At 34.9% G+C, this 21803-nt stretch overlaps 1 protein-coding gene across 1 annotated transcript in view; it reads right to left on the reverse strand.

The window, feature by feature from the left end:
- LOC121381664 (nuclear pore membrane glycoprotein 210-like) overlaps positions 1-21803 on the reverse strand; it is a 74316-nt gene that overhangs the window by 47075 nt on the left and 5438 nt on the right. The window contains exons 4-19 of the mRNA XM_041511008.1: positions 20950-21049; positions 19412-19562; positions 18135-18396; positions 16176-16244; positions 15264-15370; positions 14845-14985; positions 14086-14226; positions 12802-12954; positions 12017-12122; positions 11509-11592; positions 10572-10717; positions 7578-7689; positions 7228-7287; positions 6121-6167; positions 5010-5083; positions 3198-3297 (exon numbers count right to left, since the gene is read on the reverse strand). Of these exons, the coding sequence (XP_041366942.1) occupies positions 3198-3297; positions 5010-5083; positions 6121-6167; positions 7228-7287; positions 7578-7689; positions 10572-10717; positions 11509-11592; positions 12017-12122; positions 12802-12954; positions 14086-14226; positions 14845-14985; positions 15264-15370; positions 16176-16244; positions 18135-18396; positions 19412-19562; positions 20950-21049 (1853 nt within the window). The remainder of the gene's footprint in view (positions 1-3197; positions 3298-5009; positions 5084-6120; positions 6168-7227; positions 7288-7577; positions 7690-10571; positions 10718-11508; positions 11593-12016; positions 12123-12801; positions 12955-14085; positions 14227-14844; positions 14986-15263; positions 15371-16175; positions 16245-18134; positions 18397-19411; positions 19563-20949; positions 21050-21803) is intronic.

The following is a 21803-nucleotide window of genomic DNA, read 5'->3' on the forward strand; positions in this document are numbered from 1 at the left end:
AAGCTCTCGGCGTAATATACGTCACGCTTCAGAGTCAGCTGACACCCACGTGTCAAGAGATATCGTTGCGGACATGAACAATACGATTACACAGGAGTAAATCTTGATGTAAATGTGTAGAAAAACAATACTTGTTTGCATCAATGAATACCTAACTGCAGTTTCGTTATTTCCTTTGTCTTTGTTAATTTTGTACCTATGGTCGAGAGCACGCACTGAGATCGCGATCGCGGGAAATGTGCGTGCAGTATTTATACAAATTGCAGTTAAACGTACACTGAATTAGTTTACAATAATCATATTTGTTAGATAATGCTAGATATATATTTGTTAAACTGTGAGATGACAGTTAATAAGTTAGCTGGATTTTTTTTAAAAAGTAAAATTTAATTTTATTAACATTTTGGGGGTTTTTTGGTATTTTTTTTTTATAAATGGAATATACTTTGAAGTCAGCATTCTTAGCTTAGGTATTTTACAAGCAGAAATCACAACAAGCATTTAACACGACGCTGAAATCAACAACAACAACAACATGAGGCAAATTATGAAGTTGTTGGGGGTGGGGAATTGATGGGTTTTTTAGAAAAAAAGTCCCCCCCCCCCCCCTCTCCTCCCACACAAAAACCCCAACATGATTTGATGGATTGAAGACAAACACTTAACTGTTTTCAACTCACTACCCCACTTCTTTTGGCTTGATTTTTGTGTTATAATGATGCTAAATATGTAAGCGCCTTAAAAAAATCCTGGGGAAAGGCCTGATATAGATATATGTACCCACACATACAGGGTTCAAGTGAAAACGGAACAAAATTGGACAAAACGTAAACACACACACACACACACACACACACTACACATTTACTAGACACATGTACTAATTTAGAGTGAAACAAAATATCACAAATGAATGATCAACACTGACAATGTGACAGAATTATTTAAATAAATTTTAAAAACACATCTGATTTAGTGGCTCATAAGATTCCCATTTCAAAACTAAAATGGTACAAGTTACTTTTTCTCATATTCATAAATGACCTTTCCTTGCCTGCTACAAATTCCCACATTGCCACATTTGCAGATAACAACACAGTAAGTGTCAGACCCATCGATAAAAAGTAAAAAGTCATGAAATAAATAAAATTAAAGAATACTGAGGCAAAGTGCAAAAAATGCATTTAAATGAAAATGACACTTAAATAAGAATGTAAAGCATACAGATTGAAAAATTTAATAGGTTTAAGTAATGACAGTATTTTTTTAATGGGTCACACAAGCTGGTTAGCAGTTATATCACAGGAAATATTTCGTTTTCAAAATCTTGATTACAGCTATTTCTATTTAATTGAAAATCAGGGGTAGCTCGCCAAATTTGCCAATTGTGAATTTCAAAAACAATTACAAATTTTATTTTAATTTGGCAAAATTATTTTATGAAATAATTGATATTCTGTTACAAAATATCTGTGTTTCTTCCATTATTGAAGTTTGATAGATAATTTGGCGAAATTTTCAACTGGCCCAGAGCTGCCCTAAAAATTTATTAGCAACTACTGTTAAATGTTTTAAAATTGTGTAGTGATCTCTGAATCTTACGTAGCGAATCGCGACGCGATACTGAACAAAAACAAAATGTTCCCTGTATTAGTAAGTGGTATTTGTTTGACAAGTTAAATTGAGTTTGAGGTGTTTTGCAGATATAATGTTCTAGTGTTCTACAGCTGATTGGATTTATGCATAAAATGGAAAAACCTTATACTTTTTCTTCGTAGCCGTCATGCTCTTGGACTGGAATTGAAATTAAATCAGTTATCTCAAGCTCCTCTTTTATTTTATTAATTTAATTACAATTACCATACCCTACTTTCTCAGGTAACTAAAATATTATATATATATATAAAAATACTATAATCTGAAAAACAAAACTGTTACCATAATAAAAATCTGCTGAAAGCAGTCAAAAGGCCATTGGACATGGCCATATTTCTACCATGCAGCAGTCATGTGCATTGTCTATAGGTAGTCTGCCACTCACAAGCACGATGTATCCTTGACTGGTTAAACTTGCACAAGACAGAACTCTGTGGGTATATTTATAGACAGTTCTGATGGCATACACTTGTAATATCTTCTCTGCTGATATTTTTCTTGTTTGTTCACACATTTTCTTCCTATGCCAGTTAAAGGATCGGAAGGTTTCAGAACAAAGGGAGTAATGTTGAATTATATGGTCGATGACAGATATGCAAGTAAATTGTCTTTACACTCATTCTAATTCTTGGTTCATATAAATTATTGTATGTGTTAATGACCAATCATTGAATTTGCATTTTGTCCACACTGGGTTTAAGCAAACAAGATGGTTTATAGGATTATGTCATCATTTTTCAACAGTAATGAGGTAGATTTGTTTCAATATTACACATGACCTAATTACAAATTGTTCATACAAGCTGCATGCTGACAAAATAGTGAAATACCATGATAATCTATATCGGAGAAAAATACAGGATACAAAAAGTGTGGATTTTCTGGGAGGTGTGTTTCCTGGGTAACTGGTCAACAGCATATATAAAATGTAAACTTACTGGAATGTTTGTTTTGCGGAGAAGGCTGCATACCATGCAGTTTAATTTACAATTTCTATATCAGAATCTGTGAAAACTACAACTATATTAAGAGGGTCATGTGACTACTAGTGTTAGGGAATGCTCTCCCATGACAACTACCGTACAAAAATTCAACAAGTCAAACAGAAACATTTTCAGTAAGCCAACCTCATGCCAGAGCACCGCCTCGTGTTGCTGTTATACAAGTGGCAGTATACTACTTGTACAGTTGTTATTAGTTAGTACAAAATATAACAAGTAACTTCAAATGAATGGGTTATTTAAATACTACAGAGGTTAACTTTCTAAATTATTAAAGAAACATTTCAAAAGGCACATCACAACACAATTTTTTTTTTTTTTTTTTTAGGAGGAACGATTTCCTAAACCAGACTATAATATGCTGCTATAATAAGTAATGACACAACAAGTGGAGGCATGATGTTGTTTCCTTAGTAACTGGACAACAGGATATATAAAATGTGGACTTAATGGAACTGGACAATTGAATATATGTGGAGTCACTGGAATGTATGTTTCCCGAATACTTAACCGAACAGAATATACAAAGTGTGGACTTACTGGATTGTGTGTTTCCTGGGTAACTGGACATGGTGGTAGAGATGGATCAGAATGCATCACAGGTAGGAGATGTAGCTCAACAGGCTTGGCACACATAAATCTGGAAATAAAACAGTGGTAGCTGCAGGTTTTACACCACATTTAAATACACTGCAATTCTATCTGTTTAAACATATAATCAGTTGCTTTGTACCCGTAGTTTCACTTAGTCCTGTCAGTAGTTTGGCTTTCTTGTCAGTAGTTGTAATAGGTGTATTAAAGGATTCAAGGCAATAGTCATAAACAGAACAAATGAACACAGTATTGTTGTACAAATGTTGTTACAGTGTGTAATAAACATAGTCTTACTGGATGTCAAAATGTTTTGTTTGTGGGTTTGGGTTTTAGGGGTTTTTTTTTATTTGAATGAAAATGTTTCTAGTAAACCCCTTTTGGGTGATTTATTGCTGTGTTTGAACGTGTGGTATGCATTTCAGCAACATCTTTACCAGCTGTTAATAACATTACTACACTGACAAGATCTCCAAGTGCTCAGGCATTTTATGTTTAATTTATATTATCCAGATTTTTTAAATAAAAAAAATCAAACACTTTTCTGTCCAAAAATATGAAGAAGAAAAAGAGTGTAATGTTTAAATACCATTAATGAAATAAAAAAAATGTTGTTTAAATATTGAGGTCACAAAATGTCTAAACATTAATTAATACATTTATGTTATTATGTTTATAGGTCAATGGTTATAGAGTACATGTTTTATTTCAAATTAATAACCCCACCAAAAAAAAAAAACGACACCAAATGTAGTTTCCATACTTAATTCGTAGAATGCATTTCTTTCGGATTTTCCGTAGTAAATACGGACAAACTGTAGAAGTAAACCACTCAGTATAATTTTCCTTGTTTATTGAACACTCAGTTGACAATTTGCAGGACCCGATCTTATAAAATGTTTAGAGTCTAGACTCAAGACTAATAACTTGAAACTTTAATGTCATGGCAATACCTTCAAATTAAATGTGTGTGACATCATTTTAAATCTGACTTTAGATTGGATCATACTAATCAATAATAAAGGTAATAACAATGAACAGAGAAGTAATTAGGAGATAACCATATGGCGATTTTAGATTGGCAGATGTTATTGTCTATTTTATCCCGCAAATGTCATTTTTGACCAAACTGTATACTTGGTATTTCTTGAAAAAAATACCTGGCTACAATCTAACTGTAAACCCTTTGAACCGTCAACTTGGCCTGTTCCAATTGCTAATGACATCACTTTTTAATGATGTCATTAACTTTCCAGGTGTTATTTTCATTTGATCCCGGAAAAAGAATGTAATTATCCAATCACAATACAGAACGCACTCGCCATCACAATCAAAATTTTCGTACTACACACAGTATGAACACTGTATTTATAAACTTCAAAATCCAAATTAAAATTTAATTACAAGCCATTTGTATGGGGGACACTATTATATATGTGGGATAAACATTGAAGTAAAAGATTGGGCTTCCATAGAGTCACAATACTTTAACACCAAGACAACATCATACAAACTGCATGCAGCAGTTCAGACTTAAATAAATTTAAATTTTAAAGGTTTTATAGCACTGGCCCTGGCAACACATATATGTTGTTTTTTAATATCTTTCTGGGTTATTTGCTATTCACGAATATCTAGGTTCCTCTAATCTAACATCAATAATAGAGGTAATAATAGTGAATAGGGAAGTAGCAAAAGGCATTTTTCAAAATTATTTTATTGATATAAAAAAACAAATCTTAAAATTATAAACTGAGTTACCTAATACTGGCTTCTGCTGAGTCAGGAAACTGGTTTTTGGCAGTTTTATGATTTCCCACAGTCAGTGTAAGTCTCTGAATGAAAGAAAGAAAGAAAGAAATGTTTTATTTAACGACGTACTCAACACATTTTATTTACGGTTATATGGCGTCAGACATATGGTTAAGGACCACACAGATTTTGAGAGGAAACCCGCTGTCGCCACTACATGGGCTTCTCTTTCCGATTAGCAGCAAGGGATCTTTTATTTGCACTTCCCACAGGCAGGATAGCACAAACCATGGCCTTTGTTGAACTAGTTATGGATCACTGGTCGGTGCAAGTGGTTTACATCTACCTACTGAGCCTTGCGAAGCACTCACTCAGGGTTTGGAGTCGGTATCTGGATTAAAAATCCCATGCCTCGACTGGAGCCCGAAACCAGTACCTACCAGCCTGTAGACCGATGGCCTAACCACTACGCCATCGAGGCCGGTCCTGAATGAAAGATGACACAATTGGATAAGAAGTACTACAAACAATAAAAGGCACCTGATCAACTGATCATTATTTAAAATTATAGACAAGGATCTGATATTCATTTTAAAAATAAAAGATGAAATTCTCATTAAAGAGCTGAAAACGCTATACCAGCTTTCAATAATGGTAATCTTTAAGCAGTTCAGAACAAATCTAATCTATTTTGTGAAAATTATTTTGTCAAAAGAGCTAAAATTAGATTAAAAGATCCGAAAACACTGACATACTACAACCACAAAACCTCCTGTGGCCTTGGCCTAACCTCTTTTCCCTCCCTAAAGGGTTACATTTAAGAGTAAATAATTTTTACATTTAGATTGCCTGCTCTAAAAAACTAGTGCAAAAATTATTTTATCAAAGTATTATATTATATTTTAGGACTGCACAAATAAAAATTGTTTAAACTCCCCAATATTATTTAGAGTAATCATTCAAAATTGCCCCCTTAACTTTTTCTGTCCCAAGACAGATTTCTGGCTATCCAGAGATCTGCCCCGGGATAGACATGTTCGAAGCTGTAGTGGTATGTGAGCATGATTAAACATTACCTGACCTGACATATTGTTTTGTTCTATAAAATCATGTCTCTTACCTGATCACCAAAGTCCTTGCACAGTACAGTGAATGCATGGAATCCTCCTGAAAAAATAAATAAAACCCGGAAATTGTAAAAAAAGACACCTGTAATTACAAAGCTGCATAAATAACTTATTGTCTCAAATTATTATATGAGTTTGTGTGTTGTACTGATTTTAAGAAACAATGGTCAGGATTTTTGTATTGCCTGAGAGAGAGCGAGGGTAATATATGAACCCTGACAAAGTTCCGTAAAATCAGTATGACTCACACGCAAGTGTAATAATTTCTTTATTATGTTTTCTTTATGAAGAACAAGACCCAACTAAAAATGTTTCAGCCACAACTAGAAGGAGACGACAAAATGACGTCATATTTCAAATGCACAGTCTGAGCTAGGACTGGAGAAGCAACGTCATGTTATGACGTCGCTTCCAAAAATTACATCATTAAATTTGTTATTACACGTGTGCTTCGTATGATTATTATTAACTCGGTTATGTTGAACCATATGTATAATAAAGAACAAGTATTAAACAGACAATTGTTTTCACTCCAAAATCACTAAAGACTACTTTTTGGAAAACAAGCATTCTGAGAGTACTGCTAAAGCAACACATGTCCCCTACCAGACACAATACATTTTCGTATCTCCTAAGTTCAAGGGCCATGATTCTGTAAAAAGAAATTGGTAAATCGCCATGAAAGTTAAATTTAATCTATAACAATATGTGATAAAGCAGGGGTGCAAAACAACTAACATTTACTAGCCCACCAGAATTTCTACTAATCCACCAGCCTATAGAACATCTTCAACAATATATTATATAGTTTGGTAAGTAATCAACATCACGTGATAAATGAAATCAAGCCCCAAACATTGACTGACAAATCAATAAAAATATATATATTCTGGTAAAGATGTATATGTCGACAAGTGACATCCACAAGTATTCAAGTATTAAAAAAAATAACTGATTCAAAACGCCCACAACATACTTTCAACATAAATAAGCTATTTTTTGGATTTATCTGGAATGTTACACTTGTGCAGTTCAAAACTCCAGGTGCAACATACATGATAAAACTACATTTAACAGCCTTGTCGTATTTCAATACTTACTGTTCACATTAAACACTGTCACTTTCTCTATCATAAGCACTGTTGGTTTCTCGCCTGACACTGAAAAATTTACAAAAAGGAAAGAAATGAAAAAATTTATGCTTTCCTAATACATAAAAAGTGTGTATTAGTAAGCTTATAATGAATGTAAATAATTTTACACGATGACAAATGGAAAATATATTTATAACAGGAACATTCTTTCTGAATACACACACACACATTAACAATTTCCAAAATCACAAAAGGTAAAAATATTATCCAAATCTTTGGTAAATTATTTTCAGAATTAAACTTTTATAGACAACAAAATTTTGGGCTTTTTGTGTGTTTATGTATTTGTGTCTTACATGATTGGAAGTACTTGGAAGAGTCCAACACCCACGGTTGAGGTCCACCCTTGAATAAGACTTCTTTGGAGGATGCCGCCACTATTACAGTCTCCGTCTCTGGATCAACCGGCTTCACAAATAAAATAAAACAAAAAATCTAATTAAAATATGGCCAACCAATAGTTACAAGCTATTATCAAGTTTATATCCTGAATAAAATAATTGTACTTCTCACAAACTTCAGGGAAGCTTATTGGCTTATTTGCTAAAAAGTACAAAATTGTCCATAATATGTTACATTACGTGAGTGACTGTTCTGATAATAGTAAAAGAAAATTCATCTATGTGTCATAATTTAATAATTCCAATCTCTAAAAATCCCTTTATTATAAACCCTTGGATTGGTCAAATTCGTATCACGTGACGATAAAAACTGGCATTCATAGCACCATGAATCTCAGTTTAGCACTATTTTTGGCTATATAGCCGGAACTACTTTATGAATTATGTCAACAAAGGAATCCCCGAGGAATTTCCTTGAGATTCTATTTTTAGACATCAAACAGTAATCGTTTGCTGTCAAACTTCTAAACATCTTCACATATAAATTATACCATACAAAATAGGTTGCTTCAGACATTTTTATTAAAGGTTAAAAGTTATTGAAATTACTTACGTTATAGATTTATAGTGAATTCAAAATCCCACAGCTAAAAATCTATTTTGCCGATCCAAAAAAAGTATATAATTCCAATGGAATTTGGTATTTTACAAAAGCGATTTCAAAAACAAAATTCAGTCAGTTCATGCCAACCATTAGCAGTAATGCGCATTCAACGGCATTGTAGTATGACGTACACAACACATAGTTTCTAAGTTTTCGCGCCACTGCGATGCAATCTTTAAACGAGTCGGGTTTTGAAACTAGGCATATCATGTACATGTCGGGACACAGGAACGAAGCTTCAATTCGAAGCTACAACAGAGAATGTTCCACTTTCCAAAAACGAAACATGAGCATGGCACTGTCAAATCTCACGAATACTTGTGTCGCACCACTTGAAGTCACACATGCCAAAACCATCCTGTTGCCACTTCCACAATTACAAGGCCAGTAAACACAGAAACTCGCGACACACCTGTTTCATCCATTTCCGGAAACATTGAAACCACTTTCTCCATGTCAAATCTATCAACACATGGAATTATCACGCACTCAAAATTTTATAACAGTAATTTCAACATCGTAATTGGTAAATCTGGACAGTAATCAAAAAATGGCGTCCATCCACAGTTCGTAGTTAAATATTCATACATCAACCGCTTCACATATAAATTATAGCATACAAAATAGGTCGCTTCAGACATTTTTATTACAGGTTAAAAGTTATTAAAATTACTTACGTTATATGTTTCTAGTGAATTCAAAATGTTTTTAGTTGGTATTGACATTTAATGCAAAAAATTATAATGAATTGTATTAATGATTGTAACATTGTCATTCTCTCATTCGGCTATTGACGGAAAAAGCCGAACCACCATAGGGATTCCGCTAATGTTGAGTATGAATTTCGTGTTAATAAAATAGTAAATAGTTGGAAAATAGAGTTCACTTTTTATTTTAAAGAGCTTTACATTAATGACATGGTTATGTGTTTGGAATTATAAGAATTGAACGTGAAATTTTTTGAGTTTCATGCTAGTATGAAACGCAAAACCGCTTTACACACTTTCATGCTAGTATGAATGGCGTAGCGCTAACGCGCTACGCCATTCATACAGTGTGTAAAGCGGTTTTGCGTTTCATGCTAGCATGAAACTCAAAAATGTTCACGTTCAATTCTTAAATACATGTAGAACTAAATATTCAAAAACATGTGAATAAAATAAAAATATGAACAATTATGATTTATTTGAAATTAACTGCTTCATTAACTGTAAAAATACACTATATTAAAGCTTTTATCTAAAACATTACAGCAACTCTCAGTCTGGATCTACCGACCATTTTTTTTCTTTTGGCGACTAAAACATTTCATATTATCTCTATAAAAAACAAATGTAGTCCCCATCTGGCACCTATAGTTCGTCCCACAGGGATCACATTTTTTTCATACTATGTAATTTACTACAAGTTATTTATTTCCGAGCCGATTGATCTGTAAATTGCACACACAAATTGTATTTCTTAATTATTTCCAAAACACTTTTGCTTTTTTCTTACGTCAAACCAAACTGAAATTATTTACAATTTTTTTTTTAATAGAATGACGGGACAGACTATACATAGAACAGTTAAAATAGAGGGCTGGTCTGGATACTACTGTTATTTAATTAACCATCTTGAATTTTTTAATGGTAAACATAAATTTAAATTGTTAAGAATGTTTAAAAAATGTGTACAAATTCCAAACATTTCCTCTAATATTTTTGTATCAAGCTTTAGAACTAGGCTGGGATGAAACAGGACTAGCATTTGTTTTCATTCATTATCTTTTTGAATTAATCATATACCTGTATTAAATTTTTAAATTATTAAAAACAAAATAGTAAAAGGTACTATTTGAAATGGTCATATGATAATATGATAATATTATCTTTCATTTCCTTTTTTTTTTTTAATTAATTAATTAAATGTAAATAATACTGTTAGTTTGTAGGGTATTCCCACACTGTTTTTTTTTAAAGATTCCATCAAAACAGTCTGAACTGTTCACAAATTCCTTTACTTTTTTCTTTTAAACTATAAAAAAATTGGATAATTTTTTCTCTCTTTTATGAATACTTAACCTGACCTCAAACAAATGGCAAATTTCCTCTTATGTTAAGTTGAAAAGAAATAAAACAGGTCTCATCATCAACTTGTGGTGTCTGCCCTGTACCATGTTTCAGATTTAAACTGTAAGAGACTGGCAGTCTTTGAAAAAAAAGCTGACAGATAGATTACAAGCTCAAGCAATGAACATCATAGCAAAGCTAAAGAGAACATGTCCTAGTTTATGATCAGCCTACCTTGAGTGGATTGTACGCAGCAATTGTCAGAGATGCTTGAAGAGTAACTTTCCCAATCTGATATCTTGCAGTGACCTCTGTGTGACCTTGACGAACAGCTTTGAAGTTAAGTGTTGTACAACCATCCGCTGGTATGGATGTCTTACCTGTAATGGGTTTTTAGTTCACTTTAGTAAATAAAAGCTGCACGAAGTGTATTGAGTACACAGAAGTAAATGGACATTCACAATTATAAAAAATTTCAGCTGAGTTAGGGAGGACTAATGTCAACTTACGCTTCAAACAATGCTGGTTTATAATTGTGAAGTGGTTGTTTCATGTCAATTATAAAAAGCCTTCTGAGAGTACTGCTAAAGCAATACATGTCCCGTAGTGGGCCCAACAAGTTTTCCTATCTCCTAAATTCATGGGTCATAACTCTGTGAAACATGGGTAAATCATCATGAATGTTAAACTTGATCTATAACTTGTATATCATGAAACTATATAAAAAAAATTCATATCAATACCATCAGGCATTACCTAAAAAAAGTCAGGATTTTTTTTGTTTATATCTCCAAAGTTCAAGGGCCATAACTCTAAACAATGAGTAAATTGCAATGAAAGTCAAACTTGATCTGCACATAAAGCTGTACATAATGTTTTAGCTCAATATTTCAAGACATTGTAAAGAAAAAACATCCAGAAAACTATATGTGGGACAGACGGACAGCCAGACAGCCAGACAGCCAGCCAGCCAGCCAGCCAGCCAGCCTGCCAGGACCAGTAGGGAACTAATAAAATAAGGTTATCAAAGTCATCGTCTTAGTTACAGTAACTACTTCGAGACACATGAATAATATCTTGTACTAAGTGGTTAATGTTTTAACCTGCATAAGTAAGGAACATTGAATATTAAAAAATATAATTTAATCACCCCCAGAAACCAAAGAATTACCTGAATCTTGTGTAAATACAGAGTTATCACTGAATGTTATGTTGAGTGGCATGTTGCGACAATCAAAGAAAGTCAATTTCTCTCCTGCAAGATAACAAACAAAAATGTAATTATTTCATTAAATGGAGCATTATTTCAGTTTATTGTCTACATTACGTATAATTTCAACAAACAAGTTTTTCTTGTGATTTGTAAATATGTTGTTCAACACCCCACCCCCCCCCCCCACCCCCCAAGATCAGTGTTAATTTTAACCACTAATTTTAATTATAAATAAATTTAAATGAATAGATGGGTAGACTGAACTGTTTATTACATTAACACCCACTACTGAATACAGCAGTATATTGAATATTACAATTTCTTAAACTTCTAGGCTAATTTTATGTATTCAAAAAAGTTTTATATGTAGTCATTTTCACAGTACATGTACATTCGGATACATTCACAAAATTTTTTTAAATAAAAAAGTAGTGGATTAGTAGAACACTTTACTAACTGTACATACCTTCAAACAGTGCTGACACCTGTAGGGGAAGTCGTAGCATGGACCCGATCACAGCTTCAACTTTGGAAGGAGGAAACACCAGTTCATGTGGTGGCAGAACATGAACCTAAAATGGTTAAAAGTCATTTGTGGTGTTTTTCTTTTGGATAACTTCAAAATACAGTATGAAGAAAACTTTTGAGTGTTTTTTTCATTTCATGAATACTCAACCTCTCATCAGCTAAAATGTCATGTCGTAAGTAACCTGTATCACATGATCCCCACTTTTATATACGGGTCTCCTTTTTGAAACTGTTTATTGCAAATAATTTTAAAACTATAAAACAATGATTCAAACTTGTATTTAAATTTCTTACCACTGGACTGAATTAGCCGGCTCTAGCACGGTGCTAGATAAATCTGTCTAGCACCCCATGTGCTAATTTAATAGAATCTATCACCATTGTGATGTATAGATAAGGCAATTCCAACCCAAGGGAAATGTTTTTTTGTGAGAACCGAGGCCCTTACAAAAATATTTTGTCCCGAGGGTTGCAATTGCCGTATCTATACCTCACCCATGTTTAATTTAAAAAGTGTTACGTTAAAACAAATCTGACTTAGACTTCAAAAAAGAATAGCGATTTTAATGTCATGGGAAAACCATATCAACTGTATGTTAGCAGAAATTTTTGTCAAATTAATTTCGCAAATTAAAATAAAATTTGTTAATTGTTTTTTAAAATCTAAAACTGGCAGAGCCAACTTATAATCATCAAAGCAATGGAGAAGTGTAATAAACTTACGGTCACAGTCCCAGTGTGGGCGGAATTCTTGGCATCAGCAGCCGTGATGTTAGTAGTACCAAGTCCCATGGTCACAGCCTCACCCTTAATGTTGACTGTCGAAACACTGCTGTCCGCGGAGCTCCATACATACTCACCACTGCCCCCTGACGCCTGGATAATGTTAAAACAAATTTTCATATCTCATGTTCAAGGGCCATAACTGTCAAAAAATGGGTAAATTGCTATGAAAGTCAAATTTAACTTGTAACAGTACATGATAAAGCTATATACAAAATATCAGTTTAATATCTCAAGGCATTGTGAAAAAAACATCCTGAAAACTATATGTGGGACAGACGGACAGACGAACAGACAGGAGTACAGAGACGATACCTATGGTAAAGGATTAATAAAACAGACTTCACTTAAGGAGTTTCACTTAAGGCAAGATAATTTTTAACCAGCCTTGTGCTAATTTTCTCATTACATGAGCTTCTCTATTGGAGATGCAGTTTTCAGCCACCAATGACTCACCAAGAGTGGCTCAAAACAACCCCAAAATTGTTTGGTATGAGCATTGGTCCCATCTTGTGCAAGACTCCTCAGTGTATGGTTTAATTTCACAAAACATAGCAACAAACTTTTAATTAGCTAATGGATATCAAACATTTGATAATTTTGATATAAAGTCTTAGAGAGAAAACCCGTTACATTTTTCCATTAGTAGCAAGTGATCTTTTTTATGCACCATCCCACAGACAGGATAGCACATACCACGGCTTACCCAAAGCATAAAACAAATCTGTTACTGTTTCTAACATATCAAACTTGATTTGTCAAAGAGAAAGAGGAAGTTAACTTTGGTGCCACAGTGACCCACCAAGAAACAATTAACACGTCATCCCATCCAGTAAGTACTGCCGACTTTGTGACTGGTACTGGGTCCTAACTTGATAGTTAAAGTTGGGGTTTTTTTAATGACACCACTAAAACACATTGATTAATTAATTATCGGCTAATGGATTTGGATATGGCATTTGGTAATTTTGACTCGTAGTCATCAGAGGAAACCCCCGACACATTTTTTCTAATGCAGCAAGGGATAAGAAAGCACATACCATGGCCTTTAACCAGTTGTGGTGCACTGGTTGGAATGAGAAAAACCCCAACAGTTGAATGGATCCACAGAGGTGGTTTGAGCCTACAGCACAAGCATCTCATGTGAGCACTCAACTGAATGAGCTAGATCCTGCCTCCCCTAACATCATAGAGTTGTAGATGTAAAATCATTGTAACGTTTACCTGTATTTTGTACTTGTGATTACAGCGAGTGACCGGGTCCCACGGAAAGAACAGTACAGGTGGAGTAACAGATATAGGGTCATAGATTTCCACTTCTTGGCTTCCTTTGATCTTTGGAAATATATCGTATACTGAACCATCCTGGAAAAAAATATATAGATATTTTAAGATACTTTTAGAAAACAAATCAAACATGCTGTTCAAAAAATGTTTGAGAAAGCAGCCCTCTACATTACGACCATTTTTTTCATTTGGCGACTGAAACATTTCATGGATCCTGGATGAAAAAGTGAATGGAGAGCTGGAAAGTATTAATATCTCAGTAAGAAGATTAGAAGGAGACGATGGGGATGGATTGGTCATACACTCCAGAAGCCAGCATCGAATATCACCAGGCAGGCTCTGACATGGAACCCACAAGGCAGAAGAAAAAGAAGCCGCCCCAAAGAACATGTGGCGAAGGGACATCCTGGGGGACACCAAAAAGACAGGAAACACCTGGAGGCAGCTTGAAACCAGAGCCCAGAACAGACAACTCTGGAAAACTGTAGTCCATGGCCTATGCCACAGAAGGGACGACAGGTATAAGTAAAGTAAGTAACTAAGTAAGTATCAATATCAAATTGGCATCAATATATGTATGTGGTAGTTGTTTGTTGTCTTTAATCTATATTTAGGAGTTTTGTTTTAATCAGGAATTATTTATTCTACGACCATTCCAAAAAAATAACAGACAATCTTTAAATGGTTCACTCTTACCTCCCTAATGACAGAATTCAGTTCTCCGTCAATGTCAGTGTAGCCTTTCTTAAGAGTCTTCACATGATGGTACGTTCCATTATTCGTCGAAAACAGTACTTTGAAATAGGAAGGCACAAAATTTGCAGTAAGCCTAAGATTCTGAAATAAAAAAGAAAAAGAAACACATATATTTCATTTAATGTGACACTGGATATAATTATGCACCAAATTAGAATCACTTAAAATCAAAAAGTAAGTTATTGATTAAAAATGAATCATCATTTCATCTCATAGGCAAGAAAACACACTTATATTAGTGCTAAAATAAGGGCACTTTTTGTTCTGCGTTTAATGAATGGTAAAACATAACATAAAAAAACTAGATTGTCAAAGCCACAATGGCCCGCATGTCAAATGTTCAAAGTTTACAAACATACATTTGATGGAAATATCTTGTGACTGTCTTTGTCATACACCTCAATGAGGACTTCATATTCACGTCCAGTCTCCAACACCCACTTTCTGGTAGGCAGAACGACAAATGCTGGAAAGCAAGTTTTGAAAATTCACATCATCTTGAAATAAAGATTAATTCCTATAGTTCCCAGTGTTAACTGAAGTAAATAAGTGGTTAATTTATTAACAGTTTTAGTTAATCTTTCCGATTTAGGTCCAGAATATTACTGCGACTTCAACTTCTCACTACTGCTAATAAATTGGTGACTGGAGCTGATTTCCGGCGAAAAAAACACAAATTTGCCAGTAAAATTAGGGTCTGCTTACATATGGTTATTTGAACATTAATTTTGCTACTTCTAATGATAAATCTAAATATATGCACTTTCCCAAACAGGACAGCATAAACCAAGGCCTTTGATGTAAGTCACGGGGAACAGGTTGGAATGGGAAAACACCAGAGTTCATCCTGCGATGTATCGTACCCCAGTCAAGGCTTAACCACCAAGCTACATACTGCCCCCATGCTAAATTAAGAGACAACTGAAACATTCAGCATGAGATATTATTTATAGAGGGGGCGGAACATAGCTCAGTGGTTTGATGCATGGTCGGACTGGGATCGATCCCTGTCGGTGGTCCCATTGGGCTATTTCCCGCTCCAACCAATGCACCACAACTTGTATATCAAAAACCGTGGTATGTACTTTGTCTGGGGGAAATTGCATATAAAACATCCTTTTCTGCATTAGGAAAAATGTAGCGGCTTTCCTCTGATGACCATACGTCAGAATTACCAAATGTTTGACGTCCAATAGCCGATGATTAATTAATCAATGTGCTCTAGTAGTATCGTTAAACAAAAACTTTTAACTTTATCTATATCTACTCACCCAAATATCCTGGATTCACCACATGAAGAACAGCAGAAGGTTGTCGGAAAAACTCAGTCACATGAATATCTGTCATTGTTCAGGAAAATCAAAGAGAACAAATATTAATCAATCTTAAAAAGATTCCTTCAAATGACAAACTTTCACAATATCATAAGATCGTATCTACAAATATATTAAGGACGATAGTAACTGTTTTTTGTGTATCTTTAACTAAAGAGAAGTGTTGCTTGTAATTATAAAAAATATTTGTTATTTTTCTTTTAATATATCGATGTATAACAGTCACACATTTTGTATAAAATCGCTTCGCTAGGCAACACAATTTTATACAATTTGTGACTGTTATACATTGATAAATTTACCAAAAAAAACGACAAACAATTCTTATATAATTGTTTCATTGATTTAGAACTCATGAATGAAAAATGGAGATATAACTGGAGGTAAACACAAAGTTTGACACTGTCACCAGAATAAAACCCAAATTTAACCTTTGAGTTCACCACTGGTATGTGCTATACTGTCTGTGGGATGGTGCATATAAACGATCCCTTGCTACTAATGAAAAAAATGTAGCAGGTTTCCTTTCTTTGACTAAATGTTAAAATTACCAAATGTTTGACATCCAATAGCCAATGATTAATAATTAATGTGCTCTAGTGGAGTCATTAAACAATTTTTTTTTTTTTAAATTAACCTTTAGGAAAAAATATATATCCTAAAATCCTGTCGCCCTCATCATCATATAAACCTTAATTTGAGCACACTCGTCTTTGAGCAATATCTCGGTTGTTCCCTTTCGACAATATTAAAGTGAGAAATAAAAATCATAAAATCCTGTCATCGTCATATGAACAACTTGTCTTTGAGCACGATCTCGGTTGTTTCCTATTGACGATATTAAAGGGAGACTAAACTCCAACATGAGCCTTTGTGTTGGAAAGATGCATACCCGGACCACCAACACATAGTGACACTTTAACAAATGAAAAACGCATAGTTTTAGAGTTAATAAAAAAATGTGATTATTCCTGCTAACTAGAGGCAGCCATTTTGTTTTGTTTTCGTGGCGTCTGGTACTATAGTTTAGGGCGAAGTAATGTCAGCTCTGACCAACCCCTCTATGCACAGTGTAAACAAAAGCAGTAATTTACAACAAGGCGCTTTGCTTTAATCAACGAGACTTGTAAAACAACATAAATGACTTGATAGTATAATAAACTATTCAACTAAATATATTTCAATTTGCATCAACAAAACGAAATGCAGTTATATAGTATTTTTCTCTCTTAAAAAATCCAAAGAAAAAATGCGTATTATTAGGCCTATTGGTAGAGTACATACAGCAAACACAACCACTCACGATACCCACGTGATAATTTTCTTTTCTTTGGGACTACATAATCGGTCAGTTTTGTTATTTTAGATGGGGAAAGTCTACTTAATAAAGGGTTTTACAGAATTATTTACAGTAATAATGCAGGACGGCAGATAATGTCCATTAACATTGTAGGGGCAGCAGGTTATCCCACAATATAATGTGATATAAAAAACTGGCAAGTATTTTTGTATGTGTATCTAGACAATGGTAATCACTTACTAAGGACTAATTAACTAAGAAAACTAAGATGGTACAAAATGGCTGCACCCGCAATATATAATAGCCATCACATTTAACCATTTTATTAATTAACTATAAGATTATACTTGTTGATATTAAGCAATACAGTGCTGTCCGGTGTATCGGCGCACCTAAGCTTTCAAGGACCATTTTCTATGTGAACATTGTGAAATATTTATTAAAATGTGTCTCTCACCAATGAAGAAGTGCATAATCTGAAATACACTACAAACTGTTTCATGTCTGTAGCCTTGCTTCAGCATTCCTTTAAAGTGAGATTTTTTTTTTTTTTTTTTTAAATCATCATCATCATATAAACATGAACTTGAGGATACTCTTGTCTTTGAGCACGATCTCGGTCGTGCCAAGCTCCTCAGCGGTGACGATGGACGTCTTCTTGTTGAGCTTGCAGATGAGGGCGTCGACCACCTCCAGGTAGTACTGGCAGGACGGCATCTTGATCTCCGTCAGCTTGTTGTGTTTCAGCAGCTCAACCAAGTACTTCACCTGGGCGTGTTTCAGCACATACGCCTCCGGTGGACTCAGCATCAGGTTGGCAATCACCATGATGCGCACATCGTCAATCGGCACAGAACTCTTAAAAAGTAAGGAAGGAACGAAATCTTTTATTTAACGACGCACTCAACACATTTTATTTACAGTTATATGGTGTCAAACATATGGTTACGGACCACACAGATATTGAGAGAGGAAACCTGCTATCGCCACTTCATGGACTACTCTTTCGGATTAACAGCAAGGGATCTTTTATATGCACCATCCCACAGACAGGGTAGTACATACCACGGCCTTTGATATGCCAGTTGTGGTGCACTGGCTGGAACGAGAAATAGCCCAATGGGTCCACCGACAGTCTTAATAAGGAAATGAAAAAGAATGTGAGAAAGGAAATGAAAATATTACACTGGCTATCTGGTGTCTAATTTGTCAGTTGGTGGGGGCGGGACGTAGCTCAGTGGTAAAGCACTCAGTTTGGGATCGATCCCCATCGATGGATCCATTTGGCTATTTCTCGTTCCAGCCACTGGTATAGCAAAGGCTGTGGTATGTGCTATGTTTGACATCCAATAGCCAATGATAAATAAATCAATGTGCTTTAGTTGTATCATTAAACAAAACAAACTTAAAATATTGTTAGTTGGACGAGGGAGGGAGGGAGGGAGGGAGGGAGGGAGGGAGGGAGAGAGAGAGAGAGAGAGAGAGAGAGAGAGAGAGAGAGAGAGAGAGAGAGAGAGAGAGAGAGAGAGAGAGAGAGAGAGAGAGAGAGAGAGAGAGAGAGGAGAGGAGAGGAGAGAGAGGGGGGAGAGAGAGAGGGGGGAGAGAGAGGGAGAGTGGTGGAGAAGGGAGATGAAGGGAGAGGGAGCCACTGTAACTAAAAACAAGCAAGGGATCTATGTACTTCCCCACATACTGTACAAGTATCAATGTACCAGTTATGAGGCATCGGTTGGGATAACAACAAAAATCCAAGTCCACTGAGCAACTGATTCTGTGACTCATCGCACCTCAGGAATTTGGTAAACAACACAACCACTGCACCAACAAGATACAGTATTCTCATATTAGATAAATGATTGTCATATCCACTAACTTTATACTGAGAATCTTTGAGTCTTGTAGAGACTTTAGCACTTCCTGTTCGGATTCCCTCCACCAGAATTGTGTCCCCTTGTAGTCCACGCTGCTCTAGTGTAGCAATATGATGTGGAGCTGTATAATGTGACTCAGCAAATCTTTTGATTCTAAACAATAAAAATAATTCACATACATATAAACTGCAATGCATATATACTACTAACTTCACTGTACAGTGTTAAACATGGGGGTTTGGGGAAATAAATATTGTAAAACTAGCATCATTGGACTACATACATCATTATGGTTCACTAAATTATCTAATAAACTTTAAAAATAGCATAAAACGACAGTCATTTTTCAACAAAACATCAAGAATTACATAAAATTATACTGCAAACTGAAAATAACTGTTGTTAAAAATCGCAGTTGGCCAGTGGCAGAGCTAGCCACAAATAAAATTTAAAGTACTTTTAAAAACCCCAGAATAACAGAATTATTAGCTACAAGTTTTACAGATTGTTACAGTTTTAAATCATTAAACAGTAGTTGCTAATCAGTTTTTAATTGACTAGAAATTTCCCACCTCAAATGTGTTCAATCATTGACCATCCCTTAAAAACATCCACACCAACAAACAATGTTACATTATAAACCAGATAATTTAAAAACATGATATATCACTGGAAGAATGTCAATAGTTTTAAGTACAAAACTCATTAGAAAGAAAGAAGTGTTTTATTTAACGACGCACTCAACACATTTTATTTACGGTTATATGGCGTCAGACATATGGTTCAGGACCACACAGATTTTGAGAGGAAACCCGCTGTCGCCACTACATGGGCTACTCTTCCGATAGGCAGCAAGGGATCTTTTATTTGCGCTTCCCACAGGCAGGAGAGTACAAACCATGGCCTTTGTTGAACCAGTTATGGATCACTGGTCGGTGCAAGTGGTTTACACCTACCCATTGAGCCTTGCGGAGCACTCACTCAGGGTTTGGAGTCGGTATCTGGATTAAAAATCCCATGCCTCGACTGGGATCCGAACCCAGTACCTACCAGCCTGTAGACCGATGGCCTGCCACGACGCCACCGAGGCCGGTTAAAAAAAACTCATTAGTGACTTCCCTAGAAATTTGGCAAGGCATGGTAGACCAAACACTTTTGGGGCACTTTCACCATTTTCGGGGCACTTGTTTTTCATTAAAAATACACAAAAATTAATTGAAATAAACATTAATGTAATTTATGTGCTTGCTTTAATAAATGAATGGCAAAAGATATAAAAGGCGTATTTTATTAATTAAATTTAATAATATCTTTTGGGGGTTTTTTATAAATGCAATTTTAGAATTAATTACTGAAAAAGGCTTGTTTAATCTCAGGGCAGCATGGTGCTGATGAAGGCAACATGGTACTGATGAAGGCAACATGGTGCTGATGAAGGCAAGATGGTGCTAGACTATTGAGGCATGGTGCTGCACCATGCTAAAATAAGCTAGGAAATACTACTCATGAAGTACTTTGCATAGAAAACCAAGCAATTTACCGTAAAATATTGTGGGCATCCATAACAGCTTGCCCTGTCTCTGTGTCCGACACCAAACTCCATTCAAATATCAGTCCTTCAAGACTGGAAAATATGTTTCCTAAGAAACAAAAGAAATGATTTTTTTTTTTCAAGCAAAACAAGATCAAACAAGACTGGATAAGAAAAATACATTTTTAAAGTGCAATATTAATAAACACCTGCATTATTACTGGTTATCATCAATTATTGTATTCAATAGGAAAATCAAGTATGATGTCAAATGCATTTTGCAACAAATCCAATGGATTAGCATCCTGCTTCCTTATTGATTTAGAAGCTCAATAGGGAGGTGTAAAAGTACTACTGACTTCTCTCTCAAAAATAATGAACCATCAACCCCACTATCCTGGAGAGACATCCCAGATCTATGGCAAAGATGTGTTCTCAGGGCAGTTTGCTTAATTCTTAAATGCAAACATCAAGTTAAAAACCATATTCCAGGCCTGGAAATAAATGTTTTGGTGTGCCTGTCAAAATGACCTAGGTCAATCAATTTGATCCTGTCATAAATGAAAATGTGCCCGTCACCAAATGTTGAAATAATGTTACTGTTGTCATTTATTAATCATGTACTATTACATATACCCATAGAACTACTTTACACCATGTAGTGAAACCCATCTAAACATGGGACAAATTGAGCTCAGTGTAAAAAGTCTGGTTTCAATGGGCATTTTAAAACATACTGTATCGAACTGCTTCAACATAGAAATACTTCATTTTGTGCTGAACAAAATCACAGAATGAACCCTAACATAAAGTTTGTGACTGCCAAAGCTTGACAAATGACAAGTTTGTACCAGACAACGTGT

Source organism: Gigantopelta aegis, chromosome 9 (genome assembly GCF_016097555.1).
Source record: "Gigantopelta aegis isolate Gae_Host chromosome 9, Gae_host_genome, whole genome shotgun sequence".
Lineage (NCBI taxonomy): Eukaryota > Metazoa > Mollusca > Gastropoda > Neomphalida > Peltospiridae > Gigantopelta > Gigantopelta aegis.